We start from the raw sequence: 23,624 nt of genomic DNA, 5'->3' as shown, positions 1-23,624 counted from the left end.
ATTAATGAAAGAAATCAATGGAAAATATGTCATGAGAGCGGGGAAAAATTAAAAACAAATTTCTAGAAATTCTAAACATAAGTCTAATGTCTACATTCTCAATACTTGCTAAAAATCCTCCTAATAATGGCAAATATAAAACATTTTGTGTATTTAAAAACAGTTTAAAAGGTTTTATTAATTTCAGAATTAAAATGAACACTTACCAAGACAATAGCTGGGAATAAGAGTCGGAAGCCAAGCAACATTAGAGAAGGCTGATGTATGTAAAGAGTTAATTCGAGCCAATTCTGATACTCCTCCAGTGTAGGACAAAGGTCCTATTGGGTCTACACGCCACAGAATAAGCTCACTATATATTGCATTCGGGTCATGAAATGTACGTGTCGCTGCATTTCTAAGAGGTTGTTTTGAGGAACCTTTTGTATGTCTTACAGGATCCATCAATCTACTTACTTTATTGTCTGAGTCCCACTGACAGTCTAATTCAGGAGTCAACAGAGCATTATGATGAGAGGATGTCAGTAACAATGGTAAAACTGAATGACATGCCAAGTCATTGAGGTGAAATCGATGACCACAGTATCTAAATTTGTGAGATACAGTCAGAACCGTGGTAAAGGCAGACTTATCTGCAAAAGTGACTGCCCACTGATTTAAAGAACCATCTATGTGTTTGGAGACCATCATTACTGTAGGAGCTAAAATGTTCATATTTGTAGTGTGTGATCTGGAGTACGATTGTGATCCATGAGGACTGCCTACAGCCATCATCTCTTGGTGTAACAGAGTGTGAGGAGAATCTTTCGTAGCATTTATGCAGGCATACATCATGATATTTTTACTAAGAGAACTCGCATCACCAGAGGGAAATGCAACAGGAATCCGAGAAGAAAAAGAAACCTGAAAAACACGATATGAATTCAATGTAAGTAGTTTTCCTCCTCTCAGAAAGTCTTCCAAAAACACTTCCATTTTCAAAACATCCTAGAAAAGTTATCATTTTCAACTTCTTTCTGGTCTAATTCTTTTCCTCTAAATAGAGGAAAATATCTTATCTCTATAAGATAATATCTTATCTCTATTTGCTGCCCAAAAGAAGCCTGAAAAAAAGAAAAGCTTCAAGTGCCTTATTGTATAACTAAATGACCACATCACAAATCTCAATAAAAATAAAGTTCAAGGGGCGCCTGGGTGGCTCAGTGTGTTAAAGCCTCTGCCTTCAGCTCAGGTCATGATCCCAGGGTCCTGGGATCAAGCTCCCCATCGGGCTCTCTGCATCAGGCTCTCTGTTCAGTGGGGAGCCTGTTTCCTCCTCTCTCTCTGCCTGCTTCTCTGCCTACTTGTGATCTCTGTCTGTCAAATAAAATCTTTAGGGGCGCCTGGGTGGCTCAGTGGGTTAAGCCTCTGCCTTTGGCTCAGGTCATGATCTCAGGGTCCTGGGATGGAGCCTGCATCAGACTCTCTGCCTGCAGGGAGCCCGCTTCCTCCATTCTCTCTCTCTGCCTGCCTCTCTGCCTACTTGTGATCTCTCTTTGTCAAATAAATAAATAAAATCTTAAAAAAAAAAAAAGTTCAAAAAGTTAACAGCTAGACTTAGTTAATAAAACCAGGGGGACAGACCTGAGTCACATTTTTAGGGTAGTTTTAAGATTATTCAAAATAATGTGAATTCCAGGAAAAAGGCCAATGTACATATATATTCAAATACCCAGCACCACATTTCAAAGCCAAATTCATTTTACTTTGAATTAACCAGGTTTATAAAATCTGTGGTCAAACATCCCCCTTTGGTAACAAGAATAAGTATTCTCTTCTCAGTTGCCTCTCAAAAACAGAATCTTTTGAATATTTCTGAAAACATGGTAAATCTGAATAGCATCTTTTTTTTTTTTTTAAAGAAATATAGCAACCGCTTCATCAGTAAAATATACCTGGACTTGTCTAAATATTCCAGGATTATATTCATCCAAATACTTTACATGCCACACTAGAAAGGTACCATCTACAGGGTGTATAGTAAAAAGCATATCAGGATTCTTATTCCATTCAGTTAGCAGCATTTCAATCTTCCGATCAAGCAGAACTGTAGGCAGTGGCATTGGTACACTAGGTCGTGAAAAGGTTCTGGGACTTCCCTCTCTTTCTCCATCTTCATGTTCTGACGATCCTGTGCCTGCCTCAGATTCTCTATCCAGGGATAATTCTGAATCAGAAAATAAATTTATCAGTACACACTAATTTATCAATACATACTAATAATATCATAAAAATGCAATCACATACTAGACTATCAACAGCATACTATCTTAAGAAACTATAAATCCCTTCTCCAATTTATGGTCGGGGCAGGGAGGGAATGAGAAAAAACAAAAAAAGAAAATCATTTTCTGGTCTGAACTGAAAATTACTATTCTTTCTTACTTTTAGAAAAATCAGAATTTCATTCACATTATCATTATCACTAGCAAAACTAGTGATCCCCCCAAAAGGACAGGGCTTCCAAAGTAGTATATTACTCAAAGCAATACATGTAACAAAAGCATATAGAGCTAGATGGTAGACAGACCACAGTAGATGGTCAGTAAGTGACTGGAAAAGTAAAAAAGAAGAGCAGGAAGGAAGGATTATAAACTAAAAGCGGTATCACAAGAAGCTGCTGACTTGCCAAAAAGAAAAAATCTGAACATGCAATACTAACCATGATCTAGTTTCATATGTAGACCCCTCTCTTTTTCCTCCTGTGAACGTTCCTCATCTTCTCTCTCTCCTTCATCACTTTCATGATCTATCTGCTTCTCAGAAAGTTTTCGTAATTGCTGCATAAATATTTCAGTAGATGATGTAAAATGAAACTCTTTGTTGTTTAACCAATGAACCACAAAACCCCCATTTCCATCATCAATGTTAAATACAGTGCCAACCAAGACATTTGGAATATCTGTGGGGAAAAAAAGTTGAGATTTCAATATGAATTTCTTGTGTCTTTAAAAAGATTACCCAGTGCTTATAAAGCACTTATAAGTTCATCTTTATAAAGACTAACTCTATACTTACACAGAAAAGGTCAACATAACTCCAGCAGGATTTGTAAAAACTTTAACTGAATTTAATGGTAAAAGTAAATATTAAGAATTAATGGCACATGACTTAAATTACTAGTGGAATGAATTTACTAATTTAAAAAACAAATATACCAAATGCGCGAACCTTTATTAAATCCTGGTTTGGGAATGGAGGAACAGAAAAATAAAGCATAAAAGTAGCTATAAAAGAATTTTAGATAGTGGCGCCTGGGTGGCTCAGTGGGTTAAAGCCTCTGCCTTTGGCTCAGGTCATGATCTCAGGGTCCTGGGATCGAGCCCCACATCAGGCTCTCTGCTCAGCAGGGAGCCTGCTTCCCCCCTCTCTCTCTCCCTGCCTCTCTGCCTACTTGTGATCTCTATCTCTCGCTCTGTCAAATAAATAAATAAAATATTTTTTTAAAAAAGCTTAAAAAAAAGAATTTTAGATAATTAAAGAAATTTAAGTTTAAATATGAACTGGATATTAGAGATTATGAAATAACTACTAATTTTCTTAAATATAATACCAATATTGTGATCATGTGAGAGAATTTCCTTACTCTTAGGAGATACTGTCTGAAGTATGTAAACCTGACATGCCATGCTATACGTAACTTACTTCAAAAGATTAAGAAAGAATTATACTCACACATGCCCACCCCCAACACACACAGGTATATACAGAGAGAATAAAGCAAATGTGGCAAAATGTCAACAGTTTTTATTCAAAGTAGAAGACATGAATGTTCACCTTAGTATTGTTTCAACCTTTCTAAAATGTTTGAAACTAAAAAGCTGGGAGAAAATAATGCCAAAGAAGAACATGGGAAGACAAGCAAACTTCTAAAGTATATTAGCAGGCTTCCTCCAGTTGGGTTAACTGTGATTCACAAAATAGACTAGTTCATGTAAAACAGTGAAGCTAAAAAAATCAATCTCCTTAATCTCAATTAATATTACAAATAATCCATTCAACAGAAAGCAAAAAGCAAAAATGAAAGCAAAACAAAAAAACCACTGTCCTCTGCAAGATATGAAAGTCTAAAGATAAAATGCACAGGATATTTTTGGTAGTGTTCTGTTAAATAAAGTTCCAAGTTGTTCTTTTTTTCTAATTCCTGGATGACAGTCCTGGGTTTCTGATAAAAATGAAACAAAACATATAAAATAGAATTTATAAATTAGGAATACTATAAACCAATACATCCTCTATTCTTGCTAAAAATGTTTCACCTAAACCTTATCGTGAGCAAATATTCAAACAGCAAGATGCACTAAAAGATAACAGAGAAGTTCTTTGAGAGACTTTTTTTTGACAACTGAGAGGAACTATTGTAGATGAGAAGTTTAAAAGAAATGACAATCAAGTAAATAAAATAGAGTCTATATTTTAATATCAACTATATATTAAATATAATCTTATCCATGTTCCTTAAATACAGTAACAGTATTGTAGTAATGGAGGAAACCTCCTATTTTATTATAAGACACACTTGAACTATTTGGATAATGTCATAAAATATTTAGGAGATGAAGGATAATGTTGGTAACAACTTTACTTTCAAATGACACAGCCAAAAATAAGGGAAGAGGAAGCAGACATACACAAATGGGCAGAAGGGGAGAATAAAAGCAGGCAGGACAAGATAATAACAACTGGTAAATTTGGGTAAAGGTTTATATGGGTATTTGTTAATCTTTGCTTTCAGCTTTAATGTAAACTCAAAAAGTTTCCTGAAAAAAAGTTGAAGAGGAAAATTATTTGCATTTAGCAATCAATTTGGTCAAACTATGTATTTATATATAGTACAAATACTTTTATGAAATGATTTTTAAAATAGTATGTAGTAGGTTAAAGTAAAAATAGATAAAACTGGCAGAATGATGAAGGTTATTTAGTAAAGATGTTGAAAGATAAGGCTGGCTGGCTACAAGAACATATCCAGTACTTAGACTCAAATATGTGACAGAAAACCTATCCACAGAGGACAATCCTGTGATCCTATTCTGTTTGATTAGCATAGCGTATACCATTAAAAAGTCAACCTTTCTAAGAAGTGTTGAATTTACTGCATACGATCACTAATTACACTCCACTTGAAGCTAGATCTTCATTATAGTCAATAACTCATGATAGGGTTCTTTTAAAGAAGTTAAAAATTTACAAAAATCTGAAACCACTAACATTTTGAAAACAAGTTAATATTATGAAGACAATCTTAGAACAAACGGAATTAGTACATGAACTCAGTAAGTAAAGTAACATTTAACCAGGTAGCAAAGCACTGTCCAATTGAAATAATGCAAAACACAAATGCAAGGCACATAGGCAATATTCATTCTAGTAGCTATATTATAAAAGGTAAAAAAAAAAAAAAAAGAAACAAGTGAACTTAATTGTAATATTTTATTTCAACCTAATATACATAAGATATCATCATTTCAACATGTAATCAATATTAAATAAAATGGTTAATGAGAGATCTTACATTCTTTTACTGTACTAAGTCTTAGAACTCCAGTGTGTACCTTACAGTCTAATTCAATATGGGCTAGCCACATTCATATGCTCAAAGAGCTACATGTAGCTAGTGGCTCCCATACTGGGAAGCCCATATCTAGAGCCACTGTGACAATGGGGCAAATGTCCTAAAGATCACTTGTTTGGAATTCTATTATTGAATATCACCTCTATATAAACAAACATTTCAAAATAAACTCCTCTGCATTCTGAAGCGATATAGTGACTTCCATTTCAATAAATATGACTGCAACTTTTCACAAATATAGTTATATCAGCAATGTAATATGAAATTATCTATGTGCCTTTTCATGTTTTTCGTGTACAGAAGAAAACAATGTCCTTAAATAGAAGCTTTCAAATATGCTTTTGCCAACACAATTGCCTCAAAATACTTCTTCTCAACCTCACAGGAGGAAAGGAGCAAAAAAGAAAGTATCAGTGTTAGAAGATAAAAATACCTTTCCCTAAGTGTAGGATAATAAAGTCTATTTGGCGGGGAGCCTGGGTGGCTCAGCTAGTTAAGCCTCCAACAGCTCAGGTCAGGATCTCATATGAGTTGTGAGAATGAGCCCCAGGTTGAGCACAGGGAATCTGCCTGAGATTCTCTCCCTCGTCCCCTTCTCTCTCTGCCTCTCTCAAATAAATAAATAGATCTACGGGATTAGAAAATAAGATATGCTGAAATACAAGGAAAACTATGAAAAAATATATTAGATGGTCATTAAGAAAGTTGAGAAGAAACATTAATGGTGAAAATATAAAAGGGAGGGACATCAATCTAACTAGGCTGCCACCACTTGTGTTCCCATGTTCAACTAAAGCTCCAATTTACTTAGAACCTTGCTCTATATACTAGACAAAACAGAGTTGCTCAGAAACACTTATTTGCAGTTGTCTCCTGAGAATCACACAATCGCAATTTAAGAAATGGTACTTTATATATTATTTTCCTATTTGAATTATGAAGTATTTTTAAAGGCAACTTAGAATATTAACATAAAATGAAAAACAGATTCTATGCGTAGTCCCAATTTTCTATTTATTTATCTTATTTCAGAGTAGGTATAGGAACTAAAACTTTACTGTCCCTTACCTGTGGCAGGATTGATGCTGGCTGCAATGTGGAAATGACACAGCGCATTGGCATGGTGGGAAATGTGTCTCTGAACTTCATGCGTTGCCGTCTGGTCAGGCATTAATTCGGTGTGAGTCACAAGAACAGAAGACCTCCTCTGTCCTTTTCTTAAATTTTTCAAATGGTGTATTGTCTAAAACAGAAAAATAATAGCTAAATCCAACTCTGAAAGTCTAATAAATGCTAATCCAAGTATTTCTGTTTATTAAGGATTTTATAATTTTCTTCTCTGCAAAATCTCAACATTTTTAAAGGAACTACCTTAACTTCAACTGAAGAATTCTGATTATGTTCTCCATAGTTTCTGCAAATTTTATAGTTCAAGGCAGAAGTAGTTGCTCATCTATATCTGTACAAAGTCTGGGTTTTTGCAGGATAGCCCACCCCTGAGATGAAATTTACTAGTCATAACAGTTAAAAAAAAAAAAAAAAAAAAGCCTGAATCTTCCTACCAGGAAGAAGAGTATTTCTCCCCAAAATTCTCACTAACAACTAAACAGTTACAGCTAAATAATATATTATCTCTGTTATAAAGAAGAAAAATAGAGTACAAAAGTACAGAATAAGGGGAATCTACATAGGTGAGAGGAGCCATGAAAGTGCCGACCTATGGGATTTATTTAAATTGAGGCACTTCCGTAGGATAAATATTCTCCACTAACATACCCAATGATCTGAACTATTTTAAAAAGAAAGTATCTCTACACCATAACCCCAACTCACAGCACTTCCTTACTCTGTCACTTAACCACCCCCAATACCATGCTTTACAATAATTTCCCATTCTATTTCTTTGTTTTTCAGTCAGCTAAATAAAATGTGGCAGCCTCTCAGTTCTTTCTGTATTAAAGTAATACATCTGGTCTTTCCTTTCAATTTCCTTTCCTTTCAATTCCCTCACCTCCTTTCATATGGAAAACAGTGTCAGATCTATGGTGGCATGTCCTCTACCTCCAGTCTCCCTGCTACAGAGTTGCTTATTTTCTTAATAGGGTTAAGATGGATATAGTACAGACCTGATATACCACAATGTCTGTGAAATTATTTTCATTTGATCTTTAACATTTATCATTACTTTAAATTATTTTGGCAAGGTTGCTGTAATACTGGCTGATTGTTTTTTCCGAAGAACAAAATGTGTAAGTATATAAAGAATTACATAGACCTTACAGTTAGGCGTTTCAGACAAAAGGATGGTAAAAACCAAGGCAGCTTATAAATCAGACAATTAGGCTTTTTCTATTAAAAACAATTTTAACATTATTAATTAATAACACTACTAAAAAGGTAGCAAAAATTTGTCAAATCACTAATTATATATGTTTACTTACAACTTCTGCTTTTATTTTATATAGCAATTGGTATTTCAGTTTTACACCTGAAAAGCAATATAACAGGTACCATGGAGGATACAAAGATGTCTCAAAACACCTAGTTTCCAAAAGCTTATATGTAATTTGAAGATAAAATGCCACATAAGTATATAAAAATGACTGTAAACATGCAGTAAATTAAGTACTTTGTCTCACTAAATTTCAACAAATATTAAAATATAATTTTAACTATTCTGCCCTCTGCTTTTAATTTCGTTTATACTTTAAATTTAAAGTATAAATAAATGGTGCCCAATCACAGACAGCATCAAAGTAAGCCTACTTCATATAAAACTTTTAAGGAGTACATCTTCAGCCTACACAACCCAAAAAATATTTCTGCTTGCTGGAACAGCAAAATATTTTGGCTATGCATCCATAAAAATGTTAATGTAAAAGAATAGTGTAAAAACATAATTAGTGATCTAGAGAAATGTTTATAACACATTAAGTATAAAAGGCAAGCTATAAAACATTACTGCATAATATGATCTCAATCTTATAAACAAAGAAAAAATACACATACACATATAACTCGAATAGCTGGATTCTGAATTCCACATTTTTTCTAATCTAATATTAGAATAAGCACATATTCTTTCTGTAGCAAGAAGTCACACATGAAGAATTAAGAAAATTAGCAATCTAGGTTTACTTCAATAAATTTCTGATAATTTACAGGTGCCTGGGTGGCTCAGTTGGTTAAGCGACTGCCTTCAGCTCAAGTCATGATCAAATCCTGCATTGGGCTCCCTGGTCAGCGGGGAGTCTGCTTCTCCCTCCGATCCTCTCCCCTCTCATGCTCTCTCTCTCATTCTCTTTCTCAAATAAATATATTTTTTAAAAACTATAAAAAATTAAAAATAAATTTCTGATAACTTTTAAAAATGTGTTTATCTCAGGGCGCCTGGTGGCTCAGTGGGTTAAGCCTCTGCCTTTGGCTCAGGTCATGATCTCAGGGTCCTGGAATCAAGCCCGGCATCAGGCTCTCTGCTCAGCAGGGAGCCTGCTTCCCCCCTCCCCTCTCTCTGCCTGCCTCTCTGCCTACTTGTGATCTCTCTCTGTCAAATAAATAAAACTCTCTAAAAAAAAAAAATGTGTTTATCTCATTTTATTACCATAACGGACACAACAGTTTGGATTATAAATAATCTAATTTCATAGGAAGCACATTTATCTCATATATATTGTATTAAAAAATTGGAAAAATTAATTTGCCTTTGAAATAGTAAACTATGGAAATTATAAGCAATTATATAAAAGTCGACTTATGTCTAATTCTTAATCAAAACAGTCATTTTTAATTAGAACACACATGTAATATTTAATCCTCATGAAACAAAAGTATAACATTTTTTAAAAAGATTTTATCTTATTTATTTGACAGAGAGAGAGATATCACAAGTAGGCAGAGAGAGGGGGAAGCAGGCTCTCCACTGAGCAGACAGCCTGATGTGGGACTCGATCCTGGGCCCTGAGATCATGACCTGAGCCGCAGGCAGAGGATTAATCCACTGAGCCACCCAGGCACCCAAAACATTTTTAATTACAAAGAGTTTCAGGGTCCTTTATGTGTTGTACTAATCAAAGCTTATTCCTATAGATTTTCATATTTGACACGCAAAATGAAAAAATTAAAATTATACTACTTACCTAGACTACATGTCTGAGATCATTACTATTATACTTGGTTTCTAAGGGGCATAAGATGAGTTGTCTTACAAGCACAAAACAAATTAGTAAGAATTATTTGTTATTAATTTCATCATTACTTGTACCAGGTGCACTACCTGCATCCTATCTTATAAATTCCCACCAAACTCACATATCTTCAACATTTATTTCCATTTTATATAATATAGTACCTCAAGAGCATGCTGTATTCTGTCTTTGTGTCTTCCAGCCTGAGTGAGGTTGCTGGCAACACTAGAAGTGGTAGTCTCACAGATCTGCTCACCCAAAAGACAATCTTCTGGTAATACAGTTTCTGCCCAGAGTCGGCAGACGCCATCATGGCATGAAGTTAATAACACATTACAGACAGAACCTCTAATAACAAAGAGAAGTGAACAGAAGTTACTATGAATATCAGTGCCACTGATGAATTAAAGTTTATTAATATTTGGTTCTTCATGTATAAAAATAGCATTAGTCCACAACTAACAGTATGACCAAGAACAGTTATTTTTCCAGTAATGGTAAGAGATTTATACAGCCTATTTCACACTCTCACCAAACCCCACTTACTACGTGCTTATACTTGCAAGATGGCAGGCTGAATAAAGGGCTGCAATCAGTTGCCATAAAATGGAAACAACCTAGCTGTCCCTGACACTTTGATTCATTAAAACTACACCTTGAATGGCTCAGTTAAATGACAGTACAGTATGCTTCCAACTGCTTAGATGTTATAGTGTGTAGAGAAAGAGAGGTCAGTAGAAGCTTGAAATCATACACAAGTTGTCACTGTGAACGTGAACACCATAAAAACCAGGAAATGGTCTTGATAAAGAGACAGAAATTTATGCCTGATTACATACATGCTGCTTGAAAACAAGGTTCAGTGGGAATATTGGTATCTTCTAAACAAATGAAAGAGCAAAAAAAACCTAATTGTTGCAAATTACAGAATGACCATAAGAAAAGTTCATGAAATGTAATTAAACTGCATGGCTTACAGCACTACTTGTGTCATCCTGTATCATCCTTCTTATAATCACAAGATTATAAACAGGTAAGCAAATGAGCATCTTCAAAATAAAACTGCAAGAAGGATATAATTTCAAACTATAAGTCAATTTCCATTAAGTTAAAATAAGCAAAAATGTTACAAACCAAGCAGCTAAAGTGAATTAACCACTCATTATAAAAGAATAAAAAATCATCCTTCCTTTAAAAAAATAACAAATGTAGAATCCGACTTGGTCAAAGGTATTCTGCAAATGTTTTCAAAAGACACAAATAATTTAAGCAGAATAAACTTTTAACTCAGATTCCAAAAACGAATTTCCCATTCACTGAGCATCTCTATAACATATGTTGTATTTCCTATCAGGTGTGAACAGTTAACACGTGAAATAGCTTTCTCTCAAAAATACAGATTTCTAAGCAAGTTTTTTAATAACTCTATATATGATATAGGAATCATTTCTATGAGCTTTTCCGTAGTTTCTTTAATACTTTTAAGAGATGTTGAACATTGAGGAAAAACTTAAAACAATTAAATCTTTGAAAAGGTTATGTTGATGGTCCTAAGAAAAACCTGGTCACTTTACTCACTGAATGATACGCTTTCTTACCATGTATATTATTGACAGTTTATTACTATGTTTATTTTCCCTCAGTGTGTGCTTTCAAACTTGCCAACATTTCCTTCCTGGACTCTTTTTACTGCTGCTGCTACTACTAACAGTATCAGCTAACACAGCCTAAGCCCATACTATGTGCAAAGGCCTGCAGTAAGTATTTACATGCACTCACAGCAACCCTCTGAGGAAGGTACGGTTACCTAAGAGAAGGAAACTAAGGCACAGAGAACTTTAGAAATGCAGGCAAATGTTCAAAAAGCTAGTAACAGCAGGATTAGAATTCAGGCAGTTAATACCCAGAGCCTATGCTCTTCATTTCCACCAAGTCAATGTACTAAAAAGACCTTTGCTTTTTAGAAATATATAGTATTTTTACAAATACATAAGTAAACACACCAAAGTTATGGGACACATTTGTCTAACCTGGGCATATACTTGCTAGTTTTACGCCATGAGAAACCTGCCACAGCTCGGGGATGTGCCAAATAAACAAAGGAAAATTGGGTAGACGCCTGTCTCCTTTTCACTTCTTGATGATCCTGAGGTATAATTGAGGATTTCCAGCCAGTCATAGGATACCATACTTTCAAAAGACAATCATCCTGCAAAAATACATATGTCAATATAAAATTAATCTGAACATAACACAATTCAAAGTGTAAGTGATTTAGTGATTAAGAGAACCTTTAAAAATTAAGCTATCTGTAAAAACTAACATGTGAGCTTTATATAGCACAAACTCCAAGCGTAATGTTCATTCCCCTAAAGGATACTACTCTTGAAAAATAGTTTTCTCATTATCAATCTCCTCTGCACATAATGGTGGTTTTCAAATAGAGACTGAAGCCAAAATCCTTCATTTAAACATAGAGAGGTCACTGCAGAGAAGATTCCGAAATCAGATGCCATTGGATAAAATAAGAAAGAGGCCATATTATTAGTCACTATTAACATTCTCTCTGCTTTTTTGAAGACATCTCTAAAAGTGAAACCAATCCTTTTTAAATATGAGCTGCTTCTTAGACATTATGTCAGGAATCAGCAAATGTTCCTTGTGAAAGGCCAGACAGTATGGAAAGCTTTGTGGACCACATAGTGCCTCCTTGTTTGTTTGGTTTTTTTCTTACAACCTTTTAGGAACATAAAAACCATAGTTCTCTAATCTCCACACTAAATGAAGTGAATGCACTTAGAGAGTTGTTAGGAATCACTTTTATGCCCACTTAAATAAGATATTATAAACTTAAAAATAGGTACTGACTTTATCATTTTACTTAGTTCTAAGAATTTTGTTAAAGGCCAGAACAGGAACATCTGGGTGGCTCAGTCAGTTAATCGTCTGCCTTTGGGTCAGGTCATGATCCCAAGGTCCTAGGATCAAGTCTGCATCCAGTTCCTTGCTCAGCAGGGAGCCTGCTTCTCCCTCTGCCTGCTGCTCCACCTGCTTGTGCTCTCTCTCACTCCCTCGCTCTCTCTAACAAATAAATAAATAAAGGAGGGAACATATTGCCTGGAGCACTGGATGTGCTGCATAAACAATGAATCTTGGAACACTGAAAAAATAAAATAAAATTTAAAAAAATAAATTAAAGGGACGCCTGGGTGGCTCAGTTGGTTAAGCAGCTGCCTTTGGCTCAGATCATGAGCCCAGCGTCCTGGGATCGAGTCCCACATCGGGCTCCTTGCTCCGCAGGGAGCCTGCTTCTCCCTCTGACTCTGCCTGCCACTCTGCCTGTGCTCGCTCTTGCTCTCTCTCTCTCTCTCTCTCTGACAAATAAATAAATAAAATCTTAAAAAAAAAAAAGAAAAAATGCATTAAAAAATTAATTAATTAATTAATTAAAAAGGCCAAAATAATTTTATCTTATTTAACAGAAAGCATCTACTTTATAGTGCTTTATCCTCAATACTGAATAGAGTCTTATGGGAAATAATACAATATCATCTGTGCAAAAATCTCACTCTAAGAAACAATGAAATTATGTAATTATGTATTCCTGGAAAGTGCGTGTAGGTCCAAACACTATCATCTACACTAGACAAACATTTCTGGGTTTTACCATCTTGGTACTCATTTTCAGTTTATATTACATAATGTATGTTTCCACTAAGGTCTCATTTATTTGTATATTTGAATTATACAGCAAATCTCTTTAAGGGCTTACTCTGAGACAACCACTTAACGATGTACTAGTTGCTTTCTTCCAAGTACCTTCTTCAACTTAGCATTATTTTCACCTAACCTAATTTACTGCATAATATAGCAGTGGCTTCAGGCCATATACTATAAAAACCATAGAGACACCTCAGAAACCCCTGAGCCTTCATAAAGAAAAGGCAGAGTGCCTCCCTGAACATGTGGCAATTCTAGTCCCTCTTTCCTATACCACCAGCAACCCCTCACTCAAATGGAGCAGTCCCATTTTCATCTATTAGTGCCTAAAATTAAAACCACACAAAAGTGAATTAGAAATCATTAACAGAAAGACAGCTAGAAAATTTCCAAATTAGAAAAGCAAAATTGTCTTTATTCACAAAATCCTAAAGAATCTACAAAAACAAAATTATACCTGATAACAAGACCGTAAGACTAAAGATCAAAACTCAAACAGCAATTCTCTTTCTACATATTAGAAAAAATTGGAAATATAATTTGTTTAAATACCTTTTACATTAGGAAGATAACAAATCAGGAATAGTATATGTATGCTAAGAACTACAAAACACCGCTAAGAGAACAAAAACCTAAATGAAAAGAGAAACATACCACCTTCAGGGATGTGAAATACAAATGTTACTGATTCAATTCTTCCCAAACTAATCCATAAAGATTTAATGTGAACACAGCCAAAAATAACAGCAAGCTTTTTGGTAGAAACTGACTGCCTTATTCTAAAATTTGTATGACATCAAAGAAACAATACCACCAAAAATACGTATTTTAAAGATTTTATTTATTTGAGAGAGAGAGCATGAATGAATGAGAAGAGTAGACGAGAGGGACGAGCAGAATGCATGCTGAGCAGGGAGCCCAATGTGGGGCTTGATCCCACAGCTCTGAGATCATGCTCTGAGCCAAAAATCAAGAGTCTAAGATACTCAATGACTGAGCCACCCATGCACCCCCCCAAAAAAATTTTTTTAAAGAAAAAACAAAGTTAGAGGACTTACACCACCCAATTTCATAACTTACTAGAAAGTTAGGGAAGGTAGGAAAGATGGTGTCCTGACCTTAACCTCCTCTGACAGACATGCCAAAGCAACAACTATATGTATAGCAACTCTAAAGACAACTTGAAGACTAGCAAAACAGATCTTCCACAGATAATCATAGAGAGGGTCACAATGAAAAATGTAGAAAGGGCAGAGACTTGACTAGAAAGAAATGACGTTGAAGAAATACTAGCTGAAAACCTCCCTGACCTGGGGAAAGAAAACAGATATCCAGACCCACAAAACAAAAAAAAGTCCCAAACAAGATGAACCCAAGGAGGTCCACACCAAGATACATAACAATTAAAATGGCAAAAATTAGAGATAAAGAATCATAAAAGCAGCAAAGAAAAACAGTTGCATACAAGAGAAACCCAAGGTTATCAGCTGCCTATTTAGCATAAATTTTGCAGCCCAAAAGAAAGCAGCATGATATATTCAGAGTGCTGAAAGGAAAAAACCTACAACCAAGAATACTCCACCAGGCAAGATTATTCAGAATTAAAAGAGAGAAAAAATCTTCCCAGACAAATAAAAGTTAAAAAAGAGTTCATCACCACTGAAACAGCCTCACAAGAAACAGTAAGAGAACTCTTTAAGTGGAAAGAAAAGGCTATAATTAGAAAAAACAAAATTATAGTGGCACATAGGTGGCTCAATCAATTTAACCGTCTGACTCCTGGTTTCAGCTCAGATCATGATCTCAGGGTTATGAGATTGAGCCCGATGTCAGGGTCCATGCTGGTTGTGAAGCCCGCCCGGGGATTCTCTCTATCCCTCTCCCACTGCCCCACCCACATGCTTTATCTCAAAAAAAAAAACTAAAAACAAAAACCATAATAAGACCAAAAAAACAAGAGGATTACACAGTAATAAACGTTTCAATCCAACAAGAGAATACAACAATTGTAAATATCTATGCACCCAATATAGGAGCACTAAATATATAAGGCAAGTATTAACAGACAAAAATGGAGGAATTGACAGTAACACCATAATAGTAGAGGACTTAAATATCCCACTTGTGTTAATGGATAGGTCATCCAGAAAAAAAATCAATTAGGAAACCGTGACTTTGAACAACACATCAAACCATATGGACTTAACAGATATATGTAGAACCATCCACCCAAAAAACAGCAAAATACACATTCTATTCAAGTACACATGGAACATTTTCTAGGATAGATCATGTTAGGCCACAAAACAAGTTTTTAAATAAATCTGAGAAGACTGAAATATGTCAAGCATCTTTTCTGACCACAAGAGTATGAACTAGAAATCGATTACAAAAAAAACCCCAAAAAACCCAAAATCCTGGGGGAGGGGGTGGTTAAAGAAAAACACAGATTAAACAAAAAAAAACAGGCCACTAAACAACCAATGGATCAATGAAAAATCAAAGAGGAAATCAAAAAAATACATGGAGACAAATAAAAATAAAATACAATGGTTCAAAATCTGGAGGATGCAGCAAAAGCAGTTCTAAGAGGAAAGTCTGAAAGATACAAGTGTACCTCAAGAAACAATCAGAATCTCTTAACCTTGCAACTAAGGAAACTAGAAATAGACGAACAAAGCCCAAGATGAATGGAAGAAAGGAAATAATAAAGATCAGAGCATAAACAAGTGAAATCAAGACTAAAAAAGTATGGTAAAGATCAATTGAGACTAAGATCTGGTTCTCTGAAAAGATATACTTATTAAGCCTTTAGCCAGACTAATCAAAGAAAAAAAATGACGTAAAATCAGAAATGAAAGAGAAATTACAACAAACACCACAATAATACAAAAAAAATTACAGCTTACCACAAAAAAAAATTATATGCCAAGAAATTAAACAACCTAGGGAAAAAATGGATAAATTCCTAGAAACATCAACCTCCTAAGACTGAATCATGAAGAAATGAAAATATCTGAGCAGACCAATTACTAGTAATTAGGTTGAACTGGTAATAAAAAAAAAAATCCCAACAAACAAAAGTCCAGTGCCAGATGGCTTCACAGGTGAATTCTACCAAATATTTAATACTTCTCAAAGTAGTACACCTGGATGGCTCAGTTGGTTAAGCAACTGCCTTCCGCTCAAGTCGTAATCCTGGAGTCTGGTACTGAGTCCTACATCGGGCTCCCCGTTCAGCAGGGAGTCTGCTTCTCCCTCTGAGCCTTCCCCTTCTCATGCTCTCTCTCTCTCAAATAAATAAATAAAATCTTTAAAAATATATTAAAAAAAAAATTTCTCAAAGTATTCCAAAAAATAGGAGAGAGAGAAATCCTTCCAAATTCATTCTATGAGGCCAGCATTACCCCGATACCAAAACCAGACAAAAACACACATGCACACTCACAAAGAAAATTACAAAAAATAATGTTATACAACTCTAGGGGGAAAAAAATTACAGAGCAATAACCCTGATGAATATAGATGCAAAATCCTCAACAAAATCTTATCAAACCAATTTAAAAACAAATTAAAAGAATCATTCACCAAAATCAAGTAGTATTTATTCTAGGGATACAAGGATGGTTTGATTTATGCAAATTAATCAACATGATACATTTCATGAACAAAATGAAGGATAAAATTCCTAAGAGCATCTCAATAGGTGCAGAGAAAGCATGTGCCAAATATCCATTCCTGATAAAAACTTTAAACAAAGTGGTATATAGGGAACATTCCTCAACATTATAAAAGCTGTATATGACAAACCTACAGTCAATATCATACTCAATGGTAAAAAGCTAAAAGTTTTCCCCTAAGATCAGAAACAAAACAAAATGCCCACTCTTGCCATTATTATTCAGCACAGTACTAGAACCATAGCAATCAGACAAGAAAAAGAAAGGAAAGGAATTTTCAAGTAAAATGTTACTATTTTCAGATGATCTACTACTTACAAAAAACCCTAAGAAGACTCTACCAAAAAACTGTTAGAATTAATGAATCCAGTTAAGTTGGAGAATACAAAATCAAAATATAGAAGTCTGTTGCATTTCTATACACTAATAATAAAAGAACAGAGAAACTAAGAAAATAATCTCATTAACTGCATCAAAAAGAATAAAATACCCAGGAATAAATTAGTCAAAAGGTGAAAGACCTGTACACTGAAAACTGTAAGACCCTGAAGAAAGAAATTAAAAAAGACAAAAACAAATGGAAAGATACACCATGTTCATGGATTGGAAGAATACTGTTAAAATGTCTACACAACCAAAAGCAATCTAGATTCAATTAAATCTTTTATCAAAATATCAGTACTTTTTTTCACTGAATTAGAACAAAAGATCCTAAAATTTATATGGACCTGTAAAAGACTCTGAATAGTCAAAGCAATCTTGAGAAAGTCTATAAATCTGTCTAGACTCGCTTAAAATATACATTTTATTTATATAAAATATATTAAAGTATATATCAAGATATTAATATATGTATTAATGTAGTATATTAAGTATATATAAAGAATATCAACAAAGCTAATATACTATTTTAATATGTTAATTATATTAATACCTTTTATATAATTACATAAAATATAACTATATAAAATTAATGTATTAGTTATATAGTTAATATACACAGTTATATGTTAATATAGTTAATGTGCTATATTAATATAATGTATTGAGTATATTTATATAAAATATATTTGGTGTATATTAAGTTATACACTTGAAATATACATTTTATCTTAACTATATTTCAATAAATTAATTATAAAAAGGAAACAACAGGACAAGATTTATGTACAAGTTTGTTCATTTTTCATAGCAATAGAAAAATCAGAACCACTTAATGTTCATTAATAAAATTCATTAAATCAGAACCACTTAATGTTCATTAATCAAGTTAAAATATAGTATATTCATTCATATAATGAAAAATTATGTCACCGTTAAAAAGAATACACATTTAAAGGATATGACCTAATTTGAGTATGTGTGCATATATGGGTGGTTTACAAAGACATCAAAAAGTCTGAAAGAATATATATTGAACAGAAAACAGTAACCTTTTTTATTGAAAGACTATTTGGAAGGGGATTTTCATTTTCTCTGCATGTTTTTTTATCATAAATACATATCTTATTTAAAAAGTAAAGATATTTCCACTTTAAAGAAGGAAGAAGTTTAAGAAGCCAATCCTTAAATAACCAAAACATTGAATCTAGGAACAGAGAAGTGCTTTCAAGAGGAAGAAAAGCTTCTGGAAACATTCTGTAGGCTTCTCCTTTCCTTCCTGCCAAAATCATCCTTCTCAAAAATTCTTTTTTTTTCTTCTCTCTTTTTTTCTTCTCAAAAATTCTTATCCAAGCCCTAAAATTATGATTTTACTAAAGATCATAATCCTCCATTAAGAAAAAAAATTTTCTGGGGACACCTGGGTGGCTCAGTTGGTTAAGCGGCTGCCTTCGGCTCAGGTCATGATCCCAGCGTCCTGGGATCGAGTCCCACATCGGGCTCCTTGCTCGGCAGGGAGCCTGCTTCTCCCTCTGCCTCTGCCTGCCTCTCTGTCTGCCTGTGCTTGCTCGCTCTCTCTCCCTCTATCACTGACAAATAAATAAATAAATAATCTTAAAAAAAATTTTTTTTCTGAAGAAAATAGTATTTTATTTTTTAATTTTTTAAAAAGATTTTATTTATTTTCGAGTTAGAGAGACTACAAACAGGGAGGAAAGGAGAGGGTGAGTGGGAGGAAGGAAGAAAGAATCTCAAGGACTCTCACGCGGACTCCGCATAGAGTGCAGAGCCCGATAGAGAGCTTGATCTCAGGGCCCTGAGATGATAACCTGAGCTGAAACCAAGAGTCAGATGCTTAACCAACTGAGCCACCCAGGCACTCCAAGAAAAGAGTGTTTTAAATAATTTTCAAATTTTATAAAATAACCAAGTGTTTTAGAAAATGTTCAGATATAAACCGCATAAACAAACAATTTAAATAAATACAGCAAACAAAATTGAAAAAAAAATAATTCTTGAGTTGAAGATGTAATCAGGTATACCTTGTGGTGGAAAAAGGGCTCTTGAACAAATAAGATTTTAAAGCTCAGATAAAAAGTTAAAATACTATTTTTTAAGATTTTATTTATTTATTTGACAGAGAGAAAGAAAGCACAGGCACAGAAGCCCCAGAGAGAGAGGAAGGGGCGAAGCAAGCTCCTTACTGAGCAGGGAGCCTGATGTGGGACTCAATCCCAGGACCCTGAGATCATGACCCGCCCGAGCCAAAGGCAGATGCTTAGCCAAATGTGCCACCCAGGTGTCCCAAAAGTTAAAATACTATGAAGTCCAAGAAAATTTAATTTACCACACTTATAAAAAATAGATCTTACTAGCAAAAGTGCTCAATGAATGGAAACATTAAAAATCCTGAAGGTAACTGAATGGGTGCCACAACACCTGAAATGAAATCCTGTCATACACAGCAGAAACGGTGAAAATGACTTCTAGTGGTAGATGACACACTTACCATCTGCTTCATCAAGTCAGACAAACTTGGCTTTATTAACAGAGGCAGAACAGATTGTGGTGGGGGGGTGGGGGTGGGGGGAATGCCAACATTACCAAGTTATTCTCTGTTCTTTTTTCAAGATCTTAATTAGACATGGTATCTTTTGAAAAATGTGAGGAAATAAGCTTTTTAAACCTGTGATGCATTTTATTAACCTCCAAAGTATCCCTACCAGTATGGCATTCTTTGCTTTCCATTTGAATTACAGAACACTTAGCTCTTAGGAGAACTGAAGAATTTTAATGCAAGGAAAACTGAGTATTACTTGTGGAAAAAATACTCAACAGTCCATTGCTAAAGCTGCTGTAATAAAAATTCAAAGAAAGATACTGAGCATTATGGAACAGGTAAACTGAACCACCTTCAAGGAGCTTAAAATCTAGATATCCCATTTAAGAAGATGTAGTTTTAGCCTTATTACTCAGTTGTGTACTTATTACTTAGTTACTACTTATTACTCAGTTTCTACTCAATAGAAAGGCATCTTTTTGATTCATTAGAGATGAGAGTTCAAATTCAGTAGATGGTCCAACAATGAACACTAATCATCTTACATGGGTCAATAGTAGTTTTTAATGTACCACATGACCCTGTCAAAAGACCACACATCCGGGGCGCCTGGGTGGCTTAGTGGGTTAAAGCCTCTGCCTTCGGCTTAGGTCATGATCCCAGGGTCCTAGGATCGAGCCCTGCATCGGGCTCTCTGCTCAGTAGGGAGCCTGCTTCCTCCTCTCTCTCTCTGCCTGCTTCTCTGCCTACTTGTGATCTCTGTCAAATAAATAAATAAATAAAATCTTAAAAAAATAAATAAATAAATTTTTTTAAAAAGACCACACATCCTAAAGCAGTCTCAAAGTTCAGCCAGTTGTGACACACAGCTGAGGCAAATATAACACACTGAGTAAGCAAAGAGATAATTAGATACATTAAGATTAATGGGGGAGTATTCAAAAAAAATAAAAGATGAAGGAAAATTCGTTCTTATGAAGCCAGCAGTACCCTGACACCAAATCCAGATAAAGACACTACAAAAAAAGAAAACTACAGGCCACTAACTCTGATGAACATAGATGTAAAAATCCTCAATAAAATATTAGCAAACCAAATCCAAGACTACATTTAAAAAGTCATTCACCCAATGAAGTGGGATTTATCCCAGGGATGCAAAGGTGGTTTAATATTCACAAACCAATGTGATATATCACATTAACAAGAGAAACAACAAAAATCATATGATAATCTCAACAAATACACAAAAAGCATTTTGACAAAGTATAATATGCATTCATGATAAAAACCCTCAACAAAGTCGGTCTGGAAGGAACATACCTCAACAAAAAAAGGTATATGAAAAAATAAATAAATAAATAAGTGAAGGCTATATATGAAAAACCCATAGCTAACACCATGCTCAACAGTGAAAACCTGAGAGATCTTCCTTTAAGATCAAGAACAGGACAAGGATGTCCACTCTCACTTTTATTCAACATAATACTATAAGTTCTAGCCACAGCAATCAGACAAGAAAAAGAAATAAAAGGTATTCAAATTGGTAAGAAAGAAGTAAAAGTTTCACTATTTACAGATGACATGATACTATCTATAGAAAACCCTAGAGTCTATGAAAAAAACTACTAAACTGATAAATGGCTTCAGTAAAATCGCAGCATACAAAATTAATATACAGAAATTTGTTACATTCCCATATACTAATAATGAGGTAGCAAAAAAAAATTTAAAAAACAATCCCATTTACAAGTGCACCAGAAAGAATAATATACATAAGAATAAACTTAACCAAGAGGTGAAATAACTATACTCTGAAAATTATAAAACACTGATAGGAACACCGGGGTGGCTCAGCTAAGCACCTGTCTTCAGCTCAGATCATCATTTTGGGGTCCTGGAGTTGAGTCCTGTACTGGGTTCCTTGCTCAACAGGGAGCCTGCTTCTCTCTCTGCCTGCTGCTCCCCCTGCCTTGCACTCTCTCTATGACAAATAAATAAATAAAATCTTTTTAAAAATCCCCCAAAACAAAAAACACTGACAAAAAAATCCAAAGGTGGGGCACTTGGGTGGCTCAGTGAATTAAGCCGCTGCCTTTGGCTCAGGTCATGATCTCAGGGTCCTGGGATTGAGTCCCGCATTGGGCTCTCTGCTCAGCAGGGAGCCTGCTTCCTCCTCTCTCTCTCTGCCTGCCTCTCTGCCTGCTTGTGATCTCTCTCTGTCAAATAAATAAATAAAATCTTAAAAAAAAAAATCCAAAGGTGACACAAACAAATGGAAAGATATTTCACGCTAGTGAACTGGAAGAATTAATGTTGTCAAAATGTCCACAGTACCCAATGCAATCTCAAATTTTATGCAATCCCTACCAAAATACTAACATCTTTCACAGAACTAGAACATAAAAACCTAACATTTGCATGAAACCACAAAAAGATCCTGAATAGTTAAAGCAATCTTGAAAGAGAAGAAGAAAGCTGGAGGTATTGCAATTTCAGATTTTGAGATACACTACAAAGGTGTAGTAATTAAAACAGTACAGTACTAACACAAAACACACATAGATCAATGGAAAAGAATGGAGAGTCCAGAAATAAACCCATGCTTTTATGGTCAATTAATCTATGACAAAGGAGGCAAGTATATACAATGGAAAAAAAGACCATCTCATCACCAATCAGTGCTAGTAAAACTGGACAGTTACATGCAAAAGAATAAAATGGGACCACTTTCTTGTAGCCTACACAGAAACAAACTCAAATGGATTTAAGACCTAAATGTGAGACATGAAACCACAAAACTCCTCAAAGAAAACATAGGCAGAAATTTCTTTGACATCAACCATAGAAACATCTTCTAGATTCGTCTCCTGAGGCAAGGGAAACAAAAGCAAAAATTAAACTATTAAAACAATACCTAAATAAAAAGCTTTTGCTTTTTAGGAAAAAGGAAAGGAAACCATCAACAAACAAAAAAAGGCAACCTACCAAATGACATATGCAAATGACAGATCTGATAAAGAGGCAATATCCAAACATATAAAGAACTTATACAACTCACACACAAAAAAACCCCCAAATAATCCAATTTAAAAATAGGCAGAGGACATGCCATATGCATTTTTCCAAAGACATACAGATGGCAAACAGACACATGAAAAAAATGTTCATCACGAATCATCAGGAAATGCAAATCAAAACCACAAGAGATATCACTTTACACCTGCCAGAATGGCTAAAATAAAAAACACAAGAAATGAGAAGTGCTGGTGAGGATGTAGAGTTCATCTTACTCTATTTGATTTCTTAACCAAATGTATACTTTGATTTAGCCACTACGCTCCAGCATTCTACTGTATTTTAACAAGACCTGCTAATTCCTATCCCAGAGCGTCTACACTTGGTGTCCCATTGGCCAAAAATACCCTTTCTTCTGAACATCATACAGTTGACCCCTTCCAATTATTCAGTTCTCAAAGCTACTTCCC

General features: G+C 34.6%; 1 protein-coding gene across 4 annotated transcripts in view; it reads right to left on the bottom strand.

The window, feature by feature from the left end:
- DMXL2 (Dmx like 2) overlaps positions 1-23,624 on the bottom strand; it is a 159,561-nt gene that overhangs the window by 82,938 nt on the left and 52,999 nt on the right. For all 4 annotated transcript variants that reach the window (XM_082734764.1, XM_082734761.1, XM_082734763.1 and 1 more), the window contains exons 7-12: positions 11,829-12,007; positions 9,963-10,146; positions 6,683-6,857; positions 2,702-2,941; positions 1,935-2,206; positions 207-903 (exon numbers count right to left, since the gene is read on the bottom strand). In XM_082734764.1, coding sequence (XP_082590890.1) covers positions 207-903; positions 1,935-2,206; positions 2,702-2,941; positions 6,683-6,857; positions 9,963-10,146; positions 11,829-12,007 — 1,747 coding nt within the window. The remainder of the gene's footprint in view (positions 1-206; positions 904-1,934; positions 2,207-2,701; positions 2,942-6,682; positions 6,858-9,962; positions 10,147-11,828; positions 12,008-23,624) is intronic.

Source organism: Mustela nivalis (genome assembly GCF_964662115.1).
Source record: "Mustela nivalis genome assembly, chromosome: 6".
Taxonomy (NCBI): Eukaryota; Metazoa; Chordata; class Mammalia; order Carnivora; family Mustelidae; genus Mustela; species Mustela nivalis.
The sequence above is the reverse complement of the archived record's forward strand: the minus strand, read 5'-3'. Positions and strand labels throughout refer to the sequence as shown.